General features: G+C 35.0%; 5 protein-coding genes across 9 annotated transcripts; 3 read left to right on the top strand and 2 right to left on the bottom strand.

The window, feature by feature from the left end:
* The first annotated feature begins 1737 nt into the window (after positions 1–1737).
* Positions 1738–10013, top strand: LOC107909488 (aconitate hydratase, cytoplasmic). 5 transcript variants are annotated; one of them, XM_041089508.1, is made up of 21 exons: positions 1738–1837; positions 2006–2110; positions 2410–2570; positions 2665–2757; positions 2891–3076; positions 3305–3466; positions 3696–3840; positions 3931–4073; positions 4149–4205; positions 4297–4376; positions 4483–4558; positions 4835–5020; positions 5478–5545; positions 5627–5745; positions 5832–5953; positions 6116–6214; positions 6293–6772; positions 6976–7074; positions 7254–7496; positions 7608–7748; positions 8317–8711. In XM_041089508.1, the coding sequence occupies exons 1-20, from the start codon at positions 1834–1836 to the stop codon at positions 7680–7682; spliced, it is 2703 nt and encodes a 900-aa protein (XP_040945442.1). In that variant the 5' UTR covers positions 1738–1833; the 3' UTR covers positions 7683–7748; positions 8317–8711. The 5 variants fall into 5 exon arrangements, with proteins under 5 accessions (XP_040945442.1, XP_040945441.1, XP_040945445.1 ...); XM_041089507.1 differs by lacking the exon at positions 8317–8711 and adding an exon at positions 9342–10013 and having other exon boundaries at positions 1746–1837; XM_041089511.1 differs by lacking the exons at positions 7608–7748; positions 8317–8711 and having other exon boundaries at positions 1746–1837; positions 6992–7074; positions 7254–7403.
* Positions 8196–9535, bottom strand: LOC107909489 (uncharacterized). Its single transcript, XM_041089512.1, has 3 exons — positions 9310–9535; positions 9067–9200; positions 8196–8564 (listed from the first exon to the last, which is right to left on the bottom strand). The coding sequence occupies exons 1-3, from the start codon at positions 9529–9531 to the stop codon at positions 8420–8422; spliced, it is 501 nt and encodes a 166-aa protein (XP_040945446.1). The 5' UTR covers positions 9532–9535; the 3' UTR covers positions 8196–8419.
* A 790-nt stretch (positions 10014–10803) lies between the features above and the next one.
* LOC107909490 (uncharacterized) lies at positions 10804–11482 on the bottom strand. The gene has a single exon (XM_016837025.2). It carries the CDS (start codon positions 11375–11377, stop codon positions 10997–10999), a length of 381 nt encoding a protein of 126 aa, XP_016692514.1. The 5' UTR covers positions 11378–11482; the 3' UTR covers positions 10804–10996.
* A 2731-nt stretch (positions 11483–14213) lies between these two features.
* On the top strand, positions 14214–22839 carry LOC107909491 (DNA-directed RNA polymerase II subunit RPB1). Its single transcript, XM_016837027.2, is given in 16 exon segments — positions 14214–14525; positions 14753–15016; positions 15260–15559; positions 15630–15788; positions 15896–16057; positions 16158–16378; positions 16456–16597; positions 16682–17017; positions 17117–17403; positions 17786–18044; positions 18131–18407; positions 18410–21215; positions 21381–21452; positions 21552–21605; positions 21683–21841; positions 22577–22839. Coding segments are annotated over 15 exon segments (5541 nt in total). The 5' UTR covers positions 14214–14441; the 3' UTR covers positions 21801–21841; positions 22577–22839.
* Positions 22840–23899: 1060 nt separating this feature from the next.
* On the top strand, positions 23900–24388 carry LOC107909492 (uncharacterized protein At1g76070). The gene has a single exon (XM_041089457.1). The coding sequence runs from the start codon at positions 23900–23902 to the stop codon at positions 24386–24388; it is 489 nt and encodes a 162-aa protein (XP_040945391.1).
* The last annotated feature ends 2045 nt before the right edge of the window (positions 24389–26433 follow it).

Raw genomic sequence — 26433 nt, 5'->3', positions numbered from 1 at the left:
GTTTTAGTCACTTACGTTATCGTTTTGTTACGAAGTAGTCACCCTGCCATTAAACTCCATTACCTCCTTAACAACAATCCTACGTGGCAGTTCAAATGGGTTTTAAATGCCAACCTGGATGTCCAACTAGGATGAAAATAGTTTTTTTATTCAAAATGGAAAAGAAAACTAAAAGAAAAGAGAGGCGAACGGTTTTTCTTTTCCAGTTCAAGATGTAATTAATTTAAAATTTTTAATTAAATAAAATTATTTAATTAAAAATCTATTCTTGTCGCAATTGGACATTCAAGTTAGCATTTAAAACCTATTTAGATTGCTACGTAGGATTGCTATTAGAGAGGTAATGGAGCTTAACGACGGAGTGACTACTTTGTAACAAAATAATAACGTAAATGGCTAAAACGTAACATTTCAAACATAAATGACTAAAATATATAAATTTTTATAGTTTACCCTTATAAAAATATATAAATTTCAAATTTGACTTACTCAGTTACAGGCAACCATTTCTAAAACACTATTTTTTTACTTAATTTAACCTGTTTATAATTAAGTTTTAATATATTAATAAGTAATTTGAATATGTATGTTATAAAAATAAAACATTAAAAAATAAAAAAATTAGCACCATGCGATTATAATATTTAAAAATTTTAATTTTTAATTCATATTTCCATTAGGAAACATTAAAATCATTTTTTTAACGTTGATCAAATTCGAACTTTTTAAAGTTTTAGAACTAAATTTAATTAAAAATAATATAAAAATATAAAAATTAAAAGTTTAATTTATCTGTAGTATTAATTTTCAATTATAATAAATTTGCCTATATTTTTATCATTAAACGAAGTTAAACGGATAAGGCCGAAGTAGCAGGCTGCTGGACAGCCATGAGCCGAGCACGAACCCACCGCTTTCGCAAAATTTTCTTTAAAATATTAAAAATAAAAAATTGTAATAAAAAATTAATAATAAGAAAATAGTACGGGCTTAATATAATATTTGGTACCTAAACTTGACAATTTTTTCTAATTTGGTATCTAAACTTTTTTGGTCCAATTAGATACCCAAACTTGACACTTTTTCCTAATTTGGTACCTAAACTTTACACTTTTTCTGAAGTTGGTACTTAAACTTTTTGGGGTCCAATTTGGTACATGAACTTGACTCTTTTTCTTAATTCGGTACTTAATTTTTTTATATGATTTGATACTTATGAATTTTTTTACAAATTACTCTCGTATACTAACAATGTTATTTTTTTATGAGGTAGTAAAAATAATCAATGTATAACTAATATGTGACAGATGATATGATCTCTTTTTTTTGTTTTATATGTTCAATTACTTTTAGTTTTATTTAATTAATTAATTATTTTATTAATTGAAAATAATAAATTTATTTTAATTTGGGGTTTTAAAAATCTTTTTTCTTTATTTAATATTAATTTTTTAAGCATAGCTCAATACCTTTTTTTTAACATGAATTTCCTCTAATGCTGACAATATTTTTGTAGCATAACAAAAAAAATTAACATCCTTAGTCATTTGCGTAATTTTTATAACATTTAATAAATTTAGGTACCAAATTAGGAAAAAGAAGACCAAGTTCAAGTATCAAATTTGGCCAAAAAATACCAAATTAAGAAAAGTGTTAAGTTCAGGCACCAAATTCGCAAATATTGAATACAGTTTACCGTTTTATTTTCATATAAAGAGATTTATATTTTTATCTCATAGAAAAAACCGAAGTATCACCTGCTAATGTCAAAACCCCTCTAAAGAAGGACTCTCTTTCGATTTTGATTTCATCAATAAAACATTTTCTTGGATAATGGGTACTATAATAATACCTGCTTTCATTTCTAAATTCGTTGTTTCATATTTTCGCTTTTTACATGATTTGAAAATGTACCGGTTGTTAGTTATTTTTGCTCAATCTCCTGATTTTACTTCTATTTTGCATTTCTTTTTATATAATTTTTTATGTGAAATTTAATTTTTAGCCGCTGAAAATGCGTTCAATACCATTTTGAAGACATTGGAGAAGCCAGATGGCGGTGAATTCGGAAAATACTATTGTTTACCTGCTCTCAATGATCCAAGGATCGGTCAGTTCCTTCTTCTTTTTTTGGTTCTTCTTCGTTTTCAGATTTGAATTTCGCTTGTTTTGTTTGGTTGTCGATAAACGATAAGAGAACAAATTAAATGAAATGGATCAATGTGGTTTTAAGTTACTCTGTAGGTTGTTCACTGATAATTCAATTTTGTCAGCTTATTTTATTAAGTAGAAGAATTGTTTGATGGAAATCTATAGCTCTGTTTTCTGTTTTGATTGTTTTCTCGTGTTTTCTCTTTAACCAAACAAGGCCTGTTTTAGATTTTGGTTGATTTTTTATTGATGGCACAGATAAACTTCCTTACTGTATTAAAATACTGCTTGAATCTGCAATACGCAACTGCGATGAGTTTCAAGTTAAGAGTAAGGATGTTGAGAAGATCATTGACTGGGAGAACACATCTCCCAAGCAAGTTGAGATTCCGTTTATGCCAGCTCGAGTGCTGCTTCAGGTCTGCTCTGAATCTGGAATTTTACAGTGGTGACTTCGTTTAATGATAGTTGAGATTCCCAAGCAAGTTTGTAATATTTTTCTCTTTATGTCAGGATGCTACTGGTGTTCCCGCTGTTGTTGACCTTGCCTGCATGCGAGATGCTATGAACAAGCTTGGGGGTGATTCTAACAAAATTAATCCGTTGGTTAGTTATATTCTTATCCTTCTGGATGCTATCAGACTGATCAAAGCTATGTTTCTTATTGAGTTGTTCATTTTGTAAATACCTTTAACACTGTTTTAAAAATTGTATATGATGAAATTTATTATGTGTGCAGGTTCCTGTAGATCTTGTTATCGACCACTCAGTTCAGGTTGATGTAGCAAGATACGAAAATGCAGTGCAGGCAAACATGGAACTTGAATTTCAAAGAAACAAAGAAAGATTTGCTTTTCTCAAGTGGGGTTCAAATGCATTTGATAACATGCTTGTTTTTCCTCCTGGATCGGGAATAGTACATCAGGTAACAGACATTTTTTACATTACATGACGTGGACATAATTCGTTATTGAGTGTCTGTAATAAAATAAATGCCTCTATTCTTGCATATGATCAATTATAGTTTCAAGGAAGGGAGAAGGAATTACATACTGTTACTGATGACGAGCTTGGTTTAGCATGGAAACAGAATACATGTATTTACCAGCATCTTTGTGTTCTCAAACCAAGTTTCTGTAATCTTGATTTACAGGTCAATTTAGAATGTCTTGGAAGAGTCGTTTTCAACAGAAATGGCATGCTTTACCCTGATAGTGTTGTTGGAACAGATTCGCATACAACAATGATCAATGGATTGGGTGTTGCTGGCTGGGGTGTTGGTGGTATAGAAGCGGAAGCTGCCATGCTTGGCCAGGTAATTTACTTACTGTTAGGTTCCTCTGTTATAAAAGTAGGTGCATGATACAAAGGGAGAAAAAGAGAAAACACTGAGGAGCTATATGTGTGGCTAAGTGTCCAATTGGGATTAATTAGTTTCTTCTTTCTCTTGACGTAGCTGGAAGGGTGAACTTTTAATTTGGAAATTACTAGTTTGCCAGAAAACCCCTTAGTTAATGATTGAATGCTTGTGGTTTTGAATGCAGCCCATGAGCATGGTCTTGCCAGGTGTTGTTGGGTTTAAACTATTAAGAAAACTGAGGGATGGTGTGACGGCTACTGATTTGGTGTTGACAGTTACTCAAATGCTAAGGAAGCATGGGGTTGTTGGCAAGTTTGTGGAATTCTATGGTAGAGTCTTCAATTGAGCCTCTATTTTAATACGGATTCATTGTTTCTGTGCTGCTTCACGTAGATATTTCCTTCCACTTCTATATACAGGAGAAGGCATGGGTGAATTGTCATTAGCTGACCGTGCCACTATTGCCAACATGTCTCCTGACTATGGTGCAACCATGGGATTTTTCCCTGTGGATCATCTCACTCTGCAATATCTACAATTGACTGGCAGAAGTGATGAGACTGTAAGTCCTTGGTGTGTATCTTTGTTTCAATTGATCTATTGACCCTTGATTTACTGACTTATTGCAAAAATGTAGATTGCTATGATAGAATCCTATTTACGGACTAATAAGATGTTTGTAGACTACAACGAGGTAAATATACACCAGATGTTCTTTCTTCTATAGTTTGATTCAAAAATGTTCAGCATTCAGTTTCTTACTGAGAATTTTTCTCTGAACTCAGCCTCAGATTGAGAAAGTGTACTCTTCTTACTTGGAACTGAAACTTGAGGATGTTGAACCCTGTATATCAGGGCCCAAGAGGTAAAAGTTTTCCGGACATAAAAATTGGAACCTTTTGTAACATGAAAAACTGTCTATTTCTAATATTCCAAATGTGGCATGTCTGAATTTGACTACTGTACTGCGGGCCGCATGATCGAGTTCCTTTGCAAGAAATGAAAGCAGATTGGCATGCTTGCTTGGACAACAGAGTTGGATTCAAGGTATGATCTCTATAATTTAGGTTAGGCTCTGTAATATACTTCTGTTTAGTTGCTTCTGTGGACATGCTAACATTTTGATGTTACAGATAATATGTGTTGATTAGCGACAATGAACTTACATAATATGAAATGGCTTAGGATTTATATATATTACTGAATAAGAAATTTTCTATGCAGTTTCTTTCAGTTTGTGAACTTAGAACTGTTAAATAACCTGTATTTGTCCCCTCCTTTTCTCTTCCCTATGTTCACATGACCTACATTCTTTCATTACAGGGATTTGCTATACCAAAGGAATCTCAGAACAAGGTTGCAAAGTTTTCATTCCATGGGACTCCTGCAGAGCTGAGGCATGGAGATGTGGTTATAGCAGCTATTACTAGTTGCACAAATACGTCAAATCCTAGTGTAATGCTTGGAGCAGCTGTGGTTGCAAAGAAGGCTTGTGAATTAGGATTGGAGGTAGGCTCTCCCTCCTTCACCTTCTATGTCTGCATGTGAATCTTCTCACCAGTGAACTAATTGGTAATGAGAAAGTTAAATGTATAGATCAACTAGTAAAGTGGCCCTTGATTTGTTGCAATGTTGTTTCTTTGTTTATTGCCACTTAGATTGTCTGTTTATGTGTGTGAACACTATGGGTATGAAAAACTCTTGAAAATGTCATGCAACAATTATACACTTGATATGATTCCTATTCTTGTTTGGTCAAAAGGCTAGCAGTTTATCTTTTATGTTATTCCCTCTAACATAGCAAATCATTTGATGGAAAAAGATGAAATTTTCTTTTGCTGTACTTAAATTGATACATCAACCTGGATTTTCTGGAGGTTTGTTTCTCTTGCCTGAATAATCATATCAGTACTATCTTCTGAGCAATAAGCTTTGTTGTCATATTTTTGGATTTTACTTTTGACAGGTCAAGCCGTGGATTAAGACAAGTCTAGCTCCGGGCTCTGGGGTTGTAACCAGATACTTGCAGAAGAGGTGATTTTCATAATATGTATAGACTCCATACAAAAAACATTCTCCTTTATTTCATATTGCTAACTGAGGAATGCACTTCAGTGGCTTGCAGAAGTACTTGAATCAATTAGGGTTCCATATAGTTGGGTATGGATGCACTACATGCATTGGGAATTCAGGAGATATAGATGAATCTGTGGCATCGGCTATCTCTGAAAATGGTAAATTATTTGATGAGAATAAACATTGTTGTCTTTCCATGAGAATGTTTGAAGCTGACTTTTTACTGTTTTGTACATGCTTCCAGATATGGTTGCTGCAGCTGTGTTATCAGGAAATAGAAACTTTGAAGGACGTGTGCATCCTTTGACAAGGGCTAATTATCTTGCTTCTCCTCCACTCGTGGTTGCTTATTCTCTAGCTGGCACTGTATGTGGCTTCATATCATTATCTGGATCACTGCTCATATGATTTCTTCTTGTTTATCATATTTGGAAGCTTATTTTTGGACCTCTTTCTTCCTTTTTTTCTTCATATACTTATTTATCTTCTGAATATCAAGCTTATTTCTCATTGCAAGCAATATTGCAGGTAGATATTGATTTTGAGAAGGAGCCTATTGGTAAGGGGAAAGACGGAAAAGAGATCTTTTTCAGGGATATTTGGCCTTCTAGTGAAGAAGTAGCTAACATGAGTTACTCAGCCAGCTTTACTCGGGTTCCTGGGCTTAAAACCAGTATTGTTTTTCATTATTATATTGTCTTTCAGGTTGTGCAATCAAGCGTGCTCCCTGACATGTTTAAAGCTACATATCAAGCAATCACCAAAGGAAATCCCATGTGGAACGAATTATCTGTACCTTCCAGTAACCTTTATGCCTGGGATTCAACATCAACTTACATCCACAAGCCACCTTACTTTAAAGACATGACCATGTCGCCTCCTGGTCTACATGGGGTGAAAGATGCTTACTGCTTGCTTAACTTTGGAGATAGTATCACAACTGATCACGTCTCCCCAGCTGGTAGCATCCACAAAGATAGCCCTGCAGCCAAATTTCTCTTGGAACATGGGGTGGACAGAAGAGATTTCAACTCCTATGGAAGTCGTCGTGGTAATGACGAGGTTATGGCCAGGGGCACTTTTGCAAATATCCGACTAGTAAATAAACTATTGGAAGGAGAAGTTGGGCCAAAAACAATTCATATTCCTACCGGAGAGAAGCTATCCGTTTATGATGCTGCCATGGTAAATTATTACTCTTAATTCACAATACATTTGACGTGTTAGTATGACTAACTTTCATCTATTGTGCTTGAGAAATCTATCAGGTTAATGCTTTTTTTATAATGGAAATCATCTTGTGAAAGATAAAAATACTGCTTCTGATCTTCACTGCCTTAATACTTTTTATGAGCATTATTGTAATAATATTCGTTTTTTTTAAACAGAGATACTATACTGCAGGACAGGATACCATAATTTTGGCTGGTGCGGAATATGGAAGCGGAAGTTCTCGAGACTGGGCTGCAAAAGGTCCAATGATGCTGGTATGCTATTATTACTTTTGTGTTACAAGTTACTGGTTATTGGCTTGACTAACGAATATGTAAGATTCAAAGATGCTTTTTCTGAACCATTTTTGTCAGTTGAGTGACAAAAATGTCTCCTTAATTTCTGTATGCTTTCAGGCCTCTCTCGATAATGCCATTAATGATGTTGTACTCAGGGTATAAAAGCAGTCATTGCCAAGAGCTTTGAGCAAATTCACCGTAGTAATTTGGTGGGCATGGGCATCATTCCACTATGCTTCAAACCTGGAGACGATGCTGATACACTTGGGTTGACGGGCCATGAGCGCTATACTATCAATCTTCCCAACAGCGTTAGTGAAATTAGACCTGGTCAAGATGTCACCGTGGCTACAGACACCAGCAAGTCATTCAGCTGTACTGTACGGTTTGATACAGAGGTAATAAAACACAATTTAGTCATTTCTCGCTTTGTTCAGTTATTCTTATAAGCGCTTTCAGCAGCTCCTGGAATTTCCTGCCCAACTGAGGCTTTGTTTTCTTAAATGTAGGTGGAACTGGCTTATTTCAACCATGGAGGCATTTTACAGTACGTCATCAGGAACTTGATTGGACCAAAACAATGACTTGACAACAGATTATTTGTCTAGAAAGCAGGATATGCATCTTTTACAACATTTCTTCCTTGCCAGGTTTGCAAATTTAATTGATTCGCTTGTGAAGTATAATTGTGGCAAAGGGTAGGAAAAGTGGGTTTTGGGATTCAAGGCATGTTTTAGACTATAAATATACTGACATATGTTTTTATGCACATGTTAAGTTAGTAGTTATTCAACATTTCATATGAATAAAAATTAGTAAAATATGAAACAAATATATAAATGTCAAAATTTATATAAATATATAACATTTTAAACAATGATTATTACACAAAGTATTATAAATACATAAATTGCATGTGAGGTCCTTACTACTATAACTGCTAGATGATGAAATGTGCAACACTAAAGTAGTTAACCAAAAAAGCAGATAACACTACAAAATACTTCTTAGAACAGACATTTAGATCTGATAATAATATACACAAATATGGATTATTAGCATATCATATTCTATATAAAAATAAATTACCATAAACATGATCAAATTCATAATATTATATGGATGGCCAAACTGTTAGATCTACAATGAAACTTTTCATGACAGATTAGAGTGATACTAACCAGACTTATTTGCAACCAAACTGAAATGAATGAACAGAGGTTTCTATGACACTTTAAAGTAAATGCATATCAATATATTGCCCTGATATGGAGGTAATGCAATCAATTGGAAGTTGAAAAAGCTCCTCGATCTCAGTGGTCTAAAAGACACCAAGTGATGTAGGATATAAAGGAGCAGGTTTATAATTGAGAAAGTTTGGTATATAAGTGGATGCTCGTCGCCTTGGTTTGTATGTAGACTCAATGGCTGGTTGGTTTAGGTATGCATACTTGCTCTTTGTCCACCTGCACATGATGTTTGAAAAGCAGATGTTAGAGTCAAGTCAAACTTGTTCAAGGATTTTATCAATTATTGTAAGCTAATAGCTATGACTTTGTTATGAACTCGAAGTGAGTGTTGCATACAGATATGTCCAGCATGATTTTGTTTAACTTTTCTGAAAGCTGTTCACTTGTTATATTATTTGGAGAATCTAACCCTCATATGTAACACACGTGATGAACATACGAGTATTTTAAGGAAAATGAAGAGTCCGAATAACATGGCTTTGCAAGTACTCCTAAAAGTATTAGATCTCTGCTGGATTTGGTGCTGTTTTCTGCAATTTAATATGTGCCCTTAAGAAAACTGTATGACATAGAGATTTGGTGCTAATATTGGGCTTGAACCTGCACTTTGGCATTGCTAAATTGATTCGGGTAAGACTATTTCAGTATGATTTCCCATATATGTTTATCCTCATCAATGATCAGAGTAGCCAAAGTTTCGAAGAGAAAATATACTAACCAGTCCTTTATTCCCACACGAATTTCATTGTTCTTTCCATTGACATTGCTGTGATTAGTTGGGGCTGTGATATTCTGTTTAGTTTCATAATCTTCATCACTTAGTGACTCCATGAAACATTTGTAGTCTTCCTCCTACACATTACACAATATCGATCTTAAACAAGTTTGACCAAAATGTTTAGTGTTATAACTGTTGTCTGTGACAAACCCTGTCTCTAAATGAGTATCATATTATCTTTACCGAAAGATTGCATGCCCTTTTGCGTGCTGCAGCTTTGATGGCAGCTAGGAGGTGATCCTCTTCCTCGGCATGCTTCTGCCTCCAGAACTTAGCAATCTCTCGGTTTGTTACACTGTCTGCACTAGTCTTCCTTGCCCAGAATCGTGGAAGTGGCGGCGGAGGCGGCGGGGTTGCTTTAGGCTTATCAACTACAGTGTCTGGTTCCAACTTCATTTGCTTCATAATCCTAAAACTTTTTGCAGCTGAATATAATATTCTCACCTTTGCTTAACTCTAAAGGTTTTAGATGATCAGATGGACCAAAATACTAGAGGATGGATGAATATATTGAATGCATGGAAAGCCAACATTCATAGCACAACCCCCCCCCCCCAAAGAGCTACTGATCTAACCCAACTTTCAACTGTGAGTAATTTGAGTGGAAGTTCTTGAATGGTTTCTTACCGGCATGCATGCAAGGCCATGGATGTGAAGTGATGAATGCAACTAAAAATGTTTTTGACTGGTAGGTACGGTTTCAAAGTTTATAACTGACAAGTGAAGACAAGTAAGATTTAAATAATCCATGTGCCAGAATGGATTTGTTTCGATCAAACATGTACCTACCAGCAACTTCAACTAAAAATCTAGTTATAGGATCATGCTTAGTTAATCCTTTTTAAGACAACAAGGTATTTGATGCATGGATACACTTATTTTGTCAATCACGTTGGGACTTGTATGGGATCTCTTGAGACCCATAGAGGTCCTTGTATTACGAGTCGGATTGAATTTTGTCCTCTTTACTAAAAAAAAAAAAGATCAATTAGTCCTTAAGCGTTAGATTAAAAAGAAAACTGATTATTTTTGTTAAAAATTGCATTCGTTTCTGTTATTAAAAACTGATTTGCCATGTGTAATTCATTTTGAAGTATAAGAACTAATTTTTAATAGTAGAATTAGACGGAATTTATAACAAAAGAACTAAGTTGCTTTTTACTTAACAAATAAGGATTAATTTGTTAATTTTTTGAATAGAAGGAACAAATATAAAAGCCTCCATTGTCTTTTTACCAATCTCTTGACAGGACAACCTACATTAGACCACCATGTATGTACAAGGCATCCCCCAGTCGTGTTAAAAGCCTTTTAACTCAATTGTTGAGAACGAATGAACAATGGTTCCGCCATGAAAGCCTGAAATCCACCAAAACTTCCGCTTTAACACCTTACCTAGAGCATGGTTCCGACACTTCGGCTTTTGCTCAAATATAACAAGATCTATTAAATTACTAAATAGATGTTTAATTTTAAGGTTATACCAATTAATCTTTCTCACACATTGGGACTTGTATGGGATCTCCTACAAAAGAACCCATATTAGATCAACAAGCACGATAATGTATTTTCCATTTATATCAAATTTCGATATATTTTTTTGATTAATGAAGAATAATACCTTTTGACACGCTCAATTAGCAATAAAATTCAATACTTAAATAAAAAGAAAATCGCTTTCAAGTAATCTTCTTCTATTCGTTTAACAGAAACAAATTCAATTGCTAGTGTTACTTGATTCACAATAACATCACAGATACACACAAAAAACAACCCCCCCCCCAAAAAAAGAAAAAAAAAAGAAAAACCCAAAATTCAAACCATCCACACAAAAACCCAGAAAAGAAATTATTCAATTTCTTTAATTTCCTCAAGTTTCAGATGAGATCGTAAGTGCCTTGATCTTGAACCGATATCTAGGACATCTGGGTACCACTTGACTAGGTCCCATATGAAATTGACCAGGACTATCCGTTAATGGAGGACCATCATCATAAATATAACCCACAAGTTTCCCACAGCTTTTACACTTCATCTTGGTCCTATTCCGTTGAATCCCCCAATAATCAAGAGTCTCAAAAAAAGGCCTAAACTTATCTTCTTTCTCGAAATTGAACTTGGTATCATCGATCGTGGCGAAAGAAAGGGTACCTTTGTTTCCCGCTTCGAAATAGAAATCTGGAGGGGATAAATAAGTTGATCGTAGGTTAAGGTTGGTTCCGCATTCTTTGCAGCAGTAGATGGAAGCCATTTTTGTTTTGAATTTTAAGGTGTTTTTAAAAAAAAAATTGGGGACGGGTGATTGAAGGAGAAATTGAGATTTAATAGGGTTTGGGGAATTGACGAAAGATTTTCAAAACCGCGTTATTTGTTTTAGAAAATTCTTTGATTGTTACCTAATTAATAGCTGATTTTCCCTCTGTTATTTAAAATTTTTTCCTTATATTTTTATTTTTTAAAATTTAGTCCTTAAATTATTTAGATTTTTAAATTCAAGTTCAACCATTAACATTGTTGATTTTTTTTGTTAAATTTGTTTGTGTGACATTTTAAAATAATAAAAAACTCACTTGATAGCAATGTAATTAAAAAGATAACGTTTGTAACGAACCTAGACTTAACCAAATAAAATTAATAGTTTTAAAGTTAGATCTAGATTTTGAAATCTGAAAAATAAAGGGACTAAGTTTTTGAAAATAAAAGTACAATGATTAAATTTCTAATTTACGAAGAGTACAGATACTTATGACATATTTTAACCTTTTATTTTTTTAAATCTTATTTTGATATCTAATGTTTTAAATTGGTGTAAAAATAAAATTAGCCTCAAATGTTTACTCATTTTGTTACTTTGGTCTCCAGTCTTTAAAATTTAGTCAAACTACAACTTAATGGCATTGATATATGTATTTCATTGCTACATAGACTATATTTTAAGAGTTTTTACGAACATTTTGAATTTTTTTTATGAAGTATACGTGGATAGACATACGAATTGTCACGTCAACTCCATTAAAGTTATTATATTTTTTCAATTGGGAAAAAACAATTTAATTAAAATTTATTGTTAAAAAAATATTAATTACAGAATAACTAATAGAGTAAACGTTGATGGCTAAATTTTTTTTTATGTTTTGTTAAAACCATTATTATTATATTACAGGTTTTGATAATATCTGAATTACCCATAACTTTTCCCCAGTCCATAAGTTGGAGGATAATGCACTTCAGTGCATTTGAACTCGCGTTCTCTTATTTTGACAATAATACCCATGCCAATCTAGTCAAGGTTCAATCGACAAACCACTGTTATTATTGAATGAAAGTTTAAATGTATAGCGTATATATTATGTTTTAAATTGATAAAAAAATTAATTCTAATTACAATTATTCAAATATATTATTTCTAACTTAACATCGTACTTTGATGAGTGATTTGAGACTATTTATTTTTGTGCCGATTTTATAAATTGGGTGAACTACATCTAAGGTCTCTAAACTATTATTAAATTTATGTTTTTTTTTGTGATTTAATTTCAAAAGTTATAAAATGATCATTAAATTATTCGCAAATTTTTATTTAAGTCATTGAATTATCTAAAAGCTTTAATTTAAGTGACTAGTCTGTTAAGTTTATTTTTTAAAGTCCGGCTAGTGAGCTACAACTGATGATTCGATGATCGATATGGTGGATCAATGTCCATCGACAAGTAGAAAAACGTATCTTAGATCCAAGTTGATTTGGCGATCAGTATCGAAGCTCGAAGAAGAAAGTTGTTTAGATTTTGATTCGTAAATTTGTGATGTTCAAAGTTATTTCATAAAAAAATAAACTATAAAAGAAAAGGGAATGAGAGCTTTCGATTGGTGTAGGCAATGTGAATAGAAAAATGTTATATAGCAACGATTTTAATGACCTAGTGACTTAAATGAAAATTTCCAAATAGTTCAATGATCATTTTATAACTTTTTGACATTGAGCGACCAAAACGTAAACTCACCAATAGTTAAGGACGTTGGGTGCAGTTTACCCTTTATCTAAAATGCCTTGGATCTTTTTACCTTCATTTTGACTAAAGCCCATTTTACAAAATCAACAATCAGCCCAATTAATCATACAAGAAACTAAAATAGTCATGCAAAGACATTAATAACAATTCATGCACCATAAAAAGAAATTAAAATTTTGACATAATGTATATATTAAAAACAAATATTTGAAGTAAAGAACAACAAGGCTTAAACCAAACAAACTACGAACTACAAAGGACCAAATCTGCAATTACCGTGTTTTTAGAAAACATTCAAACTCAAGTTTCATATGTATAATTACATAAAATTCAATTTGATGTATCACATTATACATTATATCAATATTTATGTGTAATATTGAGGTTTGTTTTTAAAAGATATGAAAATCATAGTTAAAGAGCGAGAAAAATACATGAAAATATTGTTTTGATTGACTTAGGGTGGGTTTGGATAGGCATTACATTTACCTAAGGTTAGTGTAAAAACAACAGTGATGGTAAGATTAGATATTGTAGCGATACTGTAGTGTGAGATAAAAAGTAAGCTAAACGCACCACATTGCCCATCTAAACCCACCTTTAATCAATCAAAATGGCGGATGTTAAATCAATTCAATTAGCATAATTAAGATCCAAGTTATAAGTTGTTTTTCGTTTTTTAATTGAATTGGTCGAATCACTCAATTACTCGCTATTATTCTCAACCACTCTAAGATGAAGTATACTTTTTGAAGATCAAAATGCATTTTTACCATGTAATTTCATAAAAAATTAAGAGGCTAAATGACAAATCGACCACTTTTTTGGGGGCCAAGGCCACTTCCTATCCCATTTGCCTTCAGCAACTGATACAGTATTGGTACTTTAAGGATTAAATTAGAATATTTTTAAAATTCAGAGTCCAATTTGTAATACAAGTTATAGTTTGAGTAATATCTTACAATTAAACCAAGACAATTTGATTGTATGGTGCGCAATACGCACCCGGTCTCGGGTAGTCATTAGGGCTGCTCAAGTTTGTCTATAAATAAGCCTTTAGGGCGTTGAAATCCATCTGTTTTGAGAGTCTCTCTTTGAGGAGAGTCCCCCTGTAATACACAAAATTTCGATCTCTCAATTTAAGCCGGCAAAAAAAAAAAGAAAAATCAAACAGCAAGTCTAAATTTAAATACATATAAGGAAACAAAAAAATTTTGATTTCGAATTTTAACAATTTTACTTCATCCTTTACTATAGTGAGAATTTAAGGTTACCGGGTTTCTTTTTGGATCCAACCGGATCGCCATGGATTTGCGATTCCCATTCTCTCCGGCGGAGGTCGCCAAGGTCCGCATGGTCCAGTTCGGCATCCTGAGTCCCGATGAAATAGTAAATTTCGCTTTCTCAACTCTATTATTTTTGTATGTTCTCTTTTCTTATTAGTTATTTGTTTTATTGCCAATAAATTATACGTAATACGAGAAGAAAAGCTGGAAAGGAACTGTAGAATTTGTGTATTGAACTGGCAACTACTAAGTTGCTGCTACGTTTAAGAACTTTTGTGGTTGGGAAATTATGATTTTTTTTAATTTCCTCGGTTTCCTCGGGTTATGCAGAGGCAAATGTCGGTTGTGCATATTGAGCACAGTGAAACGACGGAGAGGGGAAAGCCTAAAGTGGGTGGTTTAAGTGACACCCGGTTGGGTACAATTGATCGGAAGATGAAGTGCGAGACTTGTACGGCAAACATGGCTGAGTGTCCGGGGCATTTTGGGCACTTGGAGCTTGCCAAGCCCATGTTCCATATTGGGTTCATAAAAACTGTGCTCAGTATAATGAGATGTGTCTGCTTCAACTGCTCAAAAGTTCTTGCTGATGAGGTATTACTAGGCTTGATTAGGGCATTTTCTTATTTGAATTAGAGCTAAATGCAGTTTTAGCGTATTGGGAACTTGTTGTAACTGTTGGATGCATAATGTTAGTGTTTTTTGGATTGGCTGCTATCTAGTGCAGGAACATAAATACGTTTGCAGGAGTATGAGTAACTTGCACGTTGTATTTTTGGAGCAAATATTCCTGGTCGCATGATGCCCCATTCTCTAATATAATTGTTGCTTTTTCAGGAAGACCATAAATTTAAGCAAGCATTGAAGATAAAGAATCCAAAAAACAGGTTAAAAAAGATCTTAGACGCATGCAAGAATAAAACTAAATGTGAGGGTGGTGATGAAATTGATGTCCAAGGTCAAGATACAGAAGAACCAATAAAAAAGAGTTGGGGTGGCTGTGGTGCTCAACAGCCAAAGCTGAGTATTGATGGTATGAAGATGATTGCCGAGTATAAGGCCCAAAGGAAGAAGAATGACGATCAGGAACAACTTCCTGAACCTGTGGAAAGAAAACAGACTCTTACTGCTGAACGGGTAGCTATTTGTGCATATATTGCCGTTTATTTCAAAGAAATTCATATTCATGTTCAGCTGTGTTTTCTAGGTTCTCAGTGTCTTGAAGAGGATAAGTGACGAGGACTGCCAATTATTAGGCTTGAATCCTAAATATGCTCGTCCGGATTGGATGATTCTTCAAGTACTTCCGATCCCTCCACCCCCAGTGAGACCATCTGTAATGATGGACACTTCCTCTAGGAGTGAGGCAAGCATCTTTTATGTTGCTTTTATATTAAGGTCTTTGAAGTTATTCCATTTATGATTTATGATTCTATTAAATCAAATCTGGATTCTCATGTTCGCTGAATCCAGGATGACTTAACTCACGCATTAGCTATGATCATTCGGCACAATGAGAACTTGAGGAGGCAGGAGAGAAATGGATCACCTGCACATATCATATCCGAATTCGCTCAGTTGTTACAGTTTCATGTAGCAACATACTTTGACAATGAATTACCTGGACTTCCAAGGGTATAGTGCTTACATCCGCATTTTTGAAGTTCTGTATTATTGAGATCCACATTTCCATTCGAGTGTATTTTTAAACTTAACACTTCTTTTTCTTGTGTAGGCTACACAGAGATCTGGGAGACCTATTAAATCTATTTGTAGTAGACTTAAGGCAAAAGAAGGCCGCATTAGGGGTAACTTGATGGGGAAAAGGGTTGACTTTTCAGCTCGAACCGTAATTACACCAGATCCTAATATCAACATTGATCAACTTGGAGTGCCTTGGAGTATTGCTTTAAATCTCACATATCCTGAAACTGTGACACCTTATAACATTGAAAGGTAAGTAGCTTCTTAAGAGTTCTTAATTTTCTTCCAAATTTGGCCAATTATTAGGATCAAAGTTTTCTTTGAAACAGGTTGAAAGAACTGGTGGAATATGGGCCTCATCCTCCACCTGGAAAGACTGGTGCAAAGTATATCATAAGAGATGATGGACAAAGACTTGATCTTCGTTACCTGAAGAAAAGCAGTGATCATCACCTAGAGCTTGGTTATAAGGCACACTCTTTTTCTCAAAACATTTTTAATTGGACATTGCTTTGTTGTTCCCTGTGTTTTAACTATCCCAATTTATGGCTGCAGGTGGAGCGACATTTAAATGATGGAGATTATGTTCTTTTTAATCGTCAACCCAGTCTCCATAAAATGTCAATCATGGGCCATAGAATCCGAATTATGCCATACTCTACGTTTCGCCTAAATTTGTCTGTTACTTCACCATACAATGCTGATTTTGATGGTGATGAAATGAATATGCATGTTCCTCAATCATTTGAGACAAGAGCAGAGGTAGCAGAGCTCATGATGGTGCCTAAGTGCATTGTATCCCCTCAATCAAATAGACCTGTGATGGGGATTGTCCAGGATACACTTTTAGGATGCCGTAAAATCACCAAAAGGGATACTTTCATAGAAAAGGTGAAGAGGATGCTAGTCACATTCATTTGATATGACTACTTAAATGCTAAACATTTCTTGTTAGTGTGATGTGAGTCTAATTTATATGGGTTTTTGAAGGACGTTTTCATGAATATATTGATGTGGTGGGAGGACTTTGATGGAAAGGTTCCAGCTCCTACAATTCTAAAGCCTCGACCACTTTGGACGGGGAAGCAGGTTTTTAATCTGATTATACCAAAGCAGATAAATCTGATGAGAACATCTGCCTGGCATTCGGAAAGTGAGACTGGGTTTATCACCCCTGGAGATACTCAAGTTCGAATAGAAAAAGGGGAGGTGTTGTCTGGCACTCTTTGCAAGAAGGCACTTGGATCATCTGCTGGAAGTCTTATACATGTAATTTGGTATGTCTTTTAGCAAAATTTGTTCATGTAACTTCTATATTTTAGGAGAGCATGGAAGAAGCTTGATAAGCTCTAAATCTTACTAGGTTTTTGATATGCTATCTGATTTTCCTCTTCTAAATATTCTCTATCAAATGAAGCTGTAATCCTGATCATAAACTAAGATTGTGAAAAATTTACTGTTGAATTAGTTTTCACTTGAGCGGGTGATGATTTGGTTTAGTTAAACTGTCTTCAAAATATCATGCTTTTTTCTCCATTTGAAATTTGGCTTCTTCATATGCATTTGGATTTATACTTCATGCCATTAATATTTTAAAATAATCGGTTTTTCTCTTTCAAAAAAAAAAAAAAAAGGTTTGTTAACATCTTTTCGTTATAGGGAAGAGGTTGGTCCAGATGCAGCCCGGAAATTTTTGGGACATACACAATGGCTTGTAAATTATTGGCTGCTGCAGAATGCCTTTAGTATGGGTATTGGAGATACAATTGCTGATGCAGCGACAATGGAGAAAATTAATGAAACTATTTCTAAAGCTAAAGAGGATGTGAAACAGCTCATTATTAAAGCCCAAAACAAGGATTTAGAGCCTGAACCTGGAAGAACTATGATGGATTCCTTCGAAAATAAAGTTAACCAGGTACCTGAAGTTGATCAAGCTCTGTTTTTTATTTTTTTTGGCATCCTTCTGCTACACTTGCATGCTAATATGGTTTGTTACTTCAGGTGTTGAATAAAGCTCGTGACGATGCAGGAAACAGTGCACAAAAAAGTTTGTCAGAAAGCAATAACCTTAAGGCAATGGTTACTGCAGGATCAAAGGGAAGTTTCATTAACATATCCCAAATGACAGCTTGTGTCGGTCAGCAGAATGTTGAGGGAAAGCGAATCCCATATGGATTCGTAGATCGTACTTTGCCCCATTTTACAAAGGATGATTTTGGCCCTGAGAGTCGTGGTTTTGTAGAGAACTCTTATCTGCGTGGGTTGACCCCACAAGAATTCTTTTCCATGCCATGGGAGGTAGAGAAGGTCTCATAGATACTGCAGTTAAGACTTCTGAAACTGGGTACATACAGAGGCGACTTGTGAAGGCAATGGAGGATATCATGGTTAAATATGATGGAACTGTGAGGAACTCGTTGGGGGATGTTATTCAGTTCCTCTACGGTGAAGATGGTATGGATGCTGTATGGATAGAATCTCAGAAGCTGGATTCTTTGAAGATGAAGAAAACTGAATTTGATAGGGTCTTCAGGTATAAAATAGATGATGAAAACTGGAATCCAACTTCTTACATGTTGCCAGAACATATTGAAGATTTGAGAACTATCCAAGAATTGCGGGATGTGTTTGATGCCGAAGTTAATAAACTTGAAGCTGATAGATGCCAACTTGGAACAGAAATTGCAGTCACAGGTGATAGTAATTGGCCTTTGCCTGTTAACTTGAAGAGGCTGATCTGGAATGCACAGAAGACTTTTAAAGTTGATTTTAGAAGGGTGTCAGATTTGCATCCTGTAGAAATTGTAGATTCTGTTGATAAGCTCCAGGAAAGGTTAAAGGTTGTTCCAGGTACAGATCCTTTGAGTGTGGAAGCCCAGAAAAATGCTACCCTCTTTTTTTGCATTTTGCTTCGCAGTACTTTGGCCAGTAAAAGGGTGTTGGAGGAATATAGACTGACAAAAGAAGCATTTGAGTGGGTTATTGGTGAAATAGAGTCACGATTCTTGCAGTCTTTGGTAGCAGCTGGTGAGATGATAGGTTGTGTTGCTGCACAATCGATTGGTGAACCTGCTACTCAAATGACTCTTAACACCTTTCACTATGCTGGTGTTAGTGCAAAGAATGTTACACTTGGTGTCCCCCGGCTGAGGGAAATTATCAATGTAGCTAAGAAAATCAAAACACCTTCTCTCTCAGTTTACCTCTCTGCTGAAGCTAGAAAGACAAAGGAGAAGGCCAAGAATGTCCAATGTGCTTTAGAATACACTACTCTGCGGAGTGTTACTCATGCTACTGAAGTATGGTATGATCCAGATCCAATGAGCACGCTCATTGAGGAGGATATGGATTTTGTTAAGTCATATTATGAAATGCCAGATGAAGAGGTTTCCCCAGATAAGATATCCCCTTGGCTGCTTCGCATAGAGTTGAATCGTGAGATGATGGTTGATAAGAAGTTGAGTATGGCTGACATAGCTGAGAAGATCAACCAGGAATTTGATGATGATTTGACTTGCATATTCAACGATGACAATGCAGAAAAGTTGATCCTACGTATCAGAATCATGAACGATGAAGCTCCAAAGGGTGAATTAACTGACGAGTCTGCCGAAGATGATGTATTCTTGAAGAAGATTGAAAGCAACATGCTGACTGAGATGGCCCTTCGAGGTATCCCGGACATCAACAAGGTGTTCATTAAACATGGTAAAGCAAGCAAGTTTGATGAGGCTGATGGTTATAAGACCGGAGAGGAATGGGTTCTAGATACGGAAGGTGTCAATCTCTTGGCTGTCATGTGCCATGAAGATGTTGATGCAAGGAGAACAACAAGCAATCACTTGATTGAAGTGATTGAAGTTCTGGGAATTGAAGCAGTTCGGCGGTCCTTGTTGGATGAATTGCGGGTTGTGATATCATTTGATGGGTCTTATGTGAATTATCGACATCTGGCTATCCTCTGCGATACAATGACATATCGTGGTCACTTGATGGCCATCACTCGTCATGGCATCAACCGGAATGATACGGGACCTATGATGAGGTGCTCATTTGAAGAAACTGTAGATATCCTCCTTGATGCTGCTGTTTATGCTGAGTCAGATTATTTGAGGGGTGTGACAGAGAATATAATGCTGGGTCAGCTTGCACCAATTGGTACAGGAGAGTGTGCCTTGTATCTCAATGATGAGATGTTGAAGAATGCCATTGAACTTCAGCTACCTAGTTACATGGAAGGTCTGGAATTTGGCATGACACCTGCTCGATCTCCAGTATCAGGAACTCCATATCATGAAGGCATGATGTCTCCAAGTTACTTGCTGAGCCCAAATCTCCGTCTCTCTCCCATTTCGGATGCTCAGTTCTCACCTTATGTTGGTGGGATGGCATTCTCTCCCACGTCATCCCCTGGTTACAGCCCATCATCTCCTGGCTACAGTCCTTCATCTCCTGGCTACAGTCCTACCTCGCCTGGTTACAGCCCTACATCTCCTGGCTACAGTCCTACCTCGCCTGGTTACAGCCCCACATCACCTACTTACAGTCCTAGTTCACCAGGTTACAGCCCAACAAGTCCAGCCTACTCTCCTACAAGTCCCTCTTATTCTCCAACCTCACCGAGCTATAGCCCTACCTCTCCAAGCTACAGCCCTACGTCTCCAAGCTACAGCCCTACGTCTCCAAGTTACAGTCCTACTTCACCAAGTTATAGTCCAACTTCACCAAGCTACAGCCCTACTTCACCGGCATATAGCCCAACTTCACCTGCATACAGCCCCACGTCTCCATCATACAGCCCAACATCGCCATCATACAGTCCGACATCTCCTTCTTACAGCCCAACCTCACCCTCCTATAGCCCTACATCTCCATCATACAGCCCTACTTCCCCAGCATATAGCCCCACTTCTCCTGGGTACAGTCCGACCTCACCAAGTTACGGTCCCACGTCACCTACCTATAGCCCTACCTCTCCAAGTTACAATCCGCAATCAGCCAAGTACAGTCCATCTCTAGCATACTCACCAAGCAGTCCAAGGTTGTCTCCTTCCAGTCCTTACAGTCCAACATCACCGAATTATAGGTAAACCATGGTAGACTAAATCACTTATCTGTTTGTTGCTTAGAACTCTTGGATTGTGTGACTGCGCTGCTATTGTTGTCTGTACCCTCTTCTCGGTTTCAGTTAATTTATACTCATGCTGTGTAACTTCGGTTTCGTTTCAATCATATATTTTTTGTATTACAGCCCGACGTCGCCATCTCATTCGCCTACTTCTCCATCTTATTCCCCTTCAAACCCAACCTACAGTCCTAGCAGGTAACTTTTCATCTTAAAACTTCCACTTACAGTACTTACATACCGAATTTGTTATAAACGACTTTTAATCTGTTATCTATTTTGTATGTATGAAACCAGCCCATATAATTCTGGAGGCAATCCTGACTACAGCCCAAGTTCGCCACAGTACAGGTAAGCAGAGACTCAAATGTTGAATCTAAAAAAATTGTTCTATTTTCGTGTTTTCATATTTCCAATCTTCCATACAGTCCAAGTGCTGGGTACTCCCCTAGTGCTCCAGGGTATTCACCATCCTCAACTGGTCAGTACACTCCAAGCAACAAGGATGATCGGGCAGCTAAAGATGGAAAACATGACAGGAGTTAATGATAAGGCACGCCGTTTTTGAAAAGCTCGAGAAAACCAAGGTTTGTTTCATCTTTAACTCGTAAATTTGTTGCAGTTTGTTTTAGAATTGCAGTAACGACTCTTCCATTTTATCGGTTTCCATTAGGCTTCTCTTTGAATTTCCAAAAGATTTTAAAAATCTCAGGGAGAGGGTCACCTTCGAGCCATTTTTCTTTATTACGCAAATATTGAATCAATCACACCTCCGAACATAGTCTGGGTATTTATGCAACAGTCTTGGGTGAAAATGGTGAGAAGATTTTTATTTTCTTGAGCATTGTATTCATATAGGTGTCAGCCTGTAAAATTGTTCATAGGCTGGACTATATATGATATTAGTACATTTTATGTTTGTCCAAGTTCAGTCCGACCTGAGATATGAACTTAATATTTTGCCAAGCCCAATTTGGCTTGAAATATGTTTGTTTTATGTCCACTGATAATTAAAAAAAACATATTTTTTAATGTTTATATGGTATTGTATTATGATATTTAATTTTATCTGATTTAAATTACATAATATATAAATATAAAATGGGCTGGGTTGAGCTAAGCTTGGGTCTTGAATGTTTCAACCCAAGCTTGGCTTATATTTTAAACGATTTGATTTTTTTTTTTGTCTAAGCTCGTTTTCCTGTAATTTTGTCCGAATTCTCATATTTCAAAGATGATGCGGCCCATGAAGAGATGTATCGGCATGTAATGTAATGATATAAATGAATGATGGTTGACTTGGCATTTTCTTGAGTTTGCAGGTGATGTGGCATATACTTTTCCTTTGTTAGCCGAAACAGTGAACAACATATGGTGAATCTCTTAGTAAAAAGATATATTGGAAAAAAGCATGTAATTTTATAACTTCTTGAACTTTTTTTTTTCATTTTTGTAAGGTTAAATTGTTCTTTTGTGGTAGTAGTTAGCTCATAAAATTGACATTTTCTAAAGCATATTCGCATGTTGTAAGCACGGGAATTTACTTATAATTTTCAACGTTAATTTTAAGCATATTTTATTGTTATATCAATCTCGTTAATAAAGATAGACTTGATTATTTTGATTTGATTCGATGATGAATGAAAAATAAATAAACTCTCCTTTTATTATGAATTTGAACTCGAATTTCGTCGAAATGATTGGAATTTGACATAAGAATCACATTATATGAACAAGTGGCCAACATTCGAAATTATCTATAAGTGTTGACATTGGAGTTCAATTAGGGGAGATAAAGGAGGAGACGTAGAGTTAAAAGGAGGAGGGAGACAAGGCAATAGGGTGTTGAGTATGTAGGTAAAGGGTTTAAGGCAATAAAGATGGTGATCCTAGATGATCTCTTTTTAAAGGATGCAAGTCAACTGCTAAAAGAGGATGGTCTTATGGAGAGTTCAACAAGTAGACGTTGTCGGTTATGTGTAACCAGCTGAACAGTACAAAATGGAGCTGGTACCTGTCTCAACCGACGTATAACAATAATGAATCAACTTGAAAACTCAGAATTTTAAAATGACAAACTAGAATCATCATGAATTTTAAAACTAATATAGATTCAATTACGGATGAAGCCTTGGCACAAATGGCAAAGGTGGAAAGATTTTGTCTGGAAAATTTAAGTTGTCAACTTTGCAAGCTTCTCATGTCCTTGTAATTTGTCTGAGTTTGTTTCGTGATTCGATTGTGTCTACTATTAAAGTCTTCTTTTTAATATTTATCTTGTCTTTGGAACTTTTTCTTCTTCTTGAAGATACCTAATTCTGAATTTTTGTTTTGCTTATTAATGAAGTTCTCGAAAAATGAATCTGATTTAAGTTAAGACTATCTAAAATTAAACAAAATTAAAAGCAAAAACAAATCCAATTTAACTTAAATCTATCTAAAATTAACTCCACCCTACAAGTGTAATACATGAAAATACAATATCAAATGAACGGCCGACCGACAGTGACGGCCAATCAAGAAATATGGCGAAGTTATGGCCGGCAATGAAGCTATGTTCAAAGCCATAAAATCATTTCATTTTTCTTAGATCAACAAACCCTCGTTTCCTACTCATATTCCGACGGTGACGATTTACAATCCCAATGGTGAAACCGGTGAAACACAGGAGCAAAATCATTCTCACATTCCGGTTAAGCCCACCGGTTATCACCGGCGGTAAACGAATTTCCGGTCATACGGTACCTTTAATACCCAGGAATGCGAGTTTCGAATTACGTGAACCTGTGTCACCGAAAGTTTCATGCATGGGTCAAATTATAAAGAAGAAAAAAATACGTAGCTTGAAGCAACTCAAACAACGTTCTTCTTCTTCTTCTTCAAGGCCTTCACAAGCATTTGCAGAGCAAATCAAAAGCAAAGTTTTAAAAAGGATAAAACTTTGCCATAATAATCATCATACGTTAATTGATGATTATGAAGTTTCTGCGGTTGAAGAAGAAGATGATGATGATGATGAAAGATCAGCTCCTTCGCTTCTGCAAATGAGACGATTTAATAACGTACGTAGCACTTTATCGGATTTTGATTGGACGACAAGTGAAGAAAAGGGAGTTAAAAGGAAGAGAGGTTGAAGACAGTAGTGGGATTTATCAAGGGTGGTTCGGAGTAGTTGAAGGAAGGGGTAAAATAATATTTAGTCCCTGAATTTGTCAGTTTTCTTTAATTTGGTCCTTTCCTTTTGTCCCGAGAAAATTTTTTCAATTTGATCCCTAAATTTGGATTATGTTAAAACAGTTTCAAAAAAATTTTTAATTCCTTTAAAATTCCTGGTGATGGTGTGTCGCAATCTCATAGTGCCACATCATCGTACCTTAACAGAATCCAAGTTCAGAGAACAAATTGAAAAAAGCTGCCAAGTTTTAGAATTGATATGAATAAACCAAGGTGTGAAAATTTGCTAAATCCAGGGACTAAAGCTTGCATTTATCCCTCCAAAAAACAATAACTCCGTGACTGCTATTCTAGTTTCTTTACGGCAATACCCAATATTTTTTGGGTTAATTGCATCAATAGTTCTAAACTATCACCCAGATTCTAAATTAATATCAACCTTCAAAATATTTTAATTGAGTTGTGAAAATATAGTATTGTATCGATTATATCATTTTGTTAGTTTAATCATTCGATTTGACATTAAATATTAGCACTAATATGATGTAGAGCATATTTATAATAGTGGATCAATTTGTAAAAATGTATATAGTATGAACATTTTGAATCTGACGTGTAACGAAAAAAATGTTACGTTGGGAGGATTTTTTTTTAACACGTCAAATCTAAATTGTTCACATACATATTTACATTTTGATCCATTTGCTTTAAATATTCTCGATATCAAATTTAAGCGGACATTTAATGTCTAATTTAATGTTTAGACTGATGAAAATACTCGATTGATACGATAATAATATTTCAAATACTCAATTAAAATAATTTGAATTATGTACCCTGTGTGTTGGGCAGATGACCAGAGTGTTCACCACCCTAAGTATGACTTGGGTTTGAAATGCGCTAGTCGTGCTGTTGTATATTAATTAAAATTAGATATTATATATATTTATTTAAATGTTATGTATCAATGTTCTTTTTCTTTTCTCTCATTTTAAAAGAAACTTAATCCTTGAATAGTGAAAATTTTGGTTCAATGTAGGGTTGGATGAGCGATGAGATGTGGTACGGTGCGTTTAGCGTACTTATTGTCTCATGCTATAGTGTTACTATAACATCTAATCTCACTGCCACCACTGTTGTTACACGAACCACAGGTAAACGCATCGCCCATCCAAACCCACCCTCAGTCTCTCTTCGATTTCATTTTAAGGGCAAATGTGAGGTGAGACAAGCAAGAACTTTAGTTCCTTAAAAATTAAAAAAAAAAACTACATTTTAATCCTTATATAAATTATAATATTTTTAAGTAAATATAAATACAGAAAAATTGCATTTTGTCCCTTTATGTTTAATTTTTTTAAAATCATAAAATTATAAATTAATACATAATAAATTATATTTTAACCTCATAAAATTTTATAACTTAATTTTAACCCCACTAAAACAGTTTCTAGATTCGCTAAATTTTTTTAGTCTAAGTTAGATCGTGAACTTATTAATTATTTCCACATTAGGGCTGAATAAGACAACTATTTCAACATTAGGATTTGATTTTTTATTATTATCCAAGTTAGTCTCTAAAATTAACAATTGTTATCATATTGAGACATTGGAGCATGAACTTTAGAATTTTCAAGAAAAAATTAAGGACTAAATTGAATAAAATGAAAAGTTGAAGCCCAATGTAGAGATAAAATAATGAAAGAGACAAAAGTATGGTAAAAGAATCTTTGTAAAAATTCTGACCACAAAACTTACCAGATATTTTGTTGGGTGGAAAGTAGGCTCCACAGATATTCCATTAATGATCAGTTATTAATTGGTGGAAGACAATAATAAATAAATTCATGATAGTGAACCCTCAATCCTCATCCACCACTTTTCATCATTGGTTCAACACTAGTTTTATATTTATCCTCATCCAATTTATCAGATTATTAATTATTAATTTAATAATAAATAAAAATATAAAAATATATAAAAACCTGAATCAATTGAATCATTA

Source organism: Gossypium hirsutum, chromosome D03, assembly GCF_007990345.1.
Source record: "Gossypium hirsutum isolate 1008001.06 chromosome D03, Gossypium_hirsutum_v2.1, whole genome shotgun sequence".
NCBI lineage: Eukaryota > Viridiplantae > Streptophyta > Magnoliopsida > Malvales > Malvaceae > Gossypium > Gossypium hirsutum.
The sequence above is the reverse complement of the archived record's forward strand: the minus strand, read 5'-3'. Positions and strand labels throughout refer to the sequence as shown.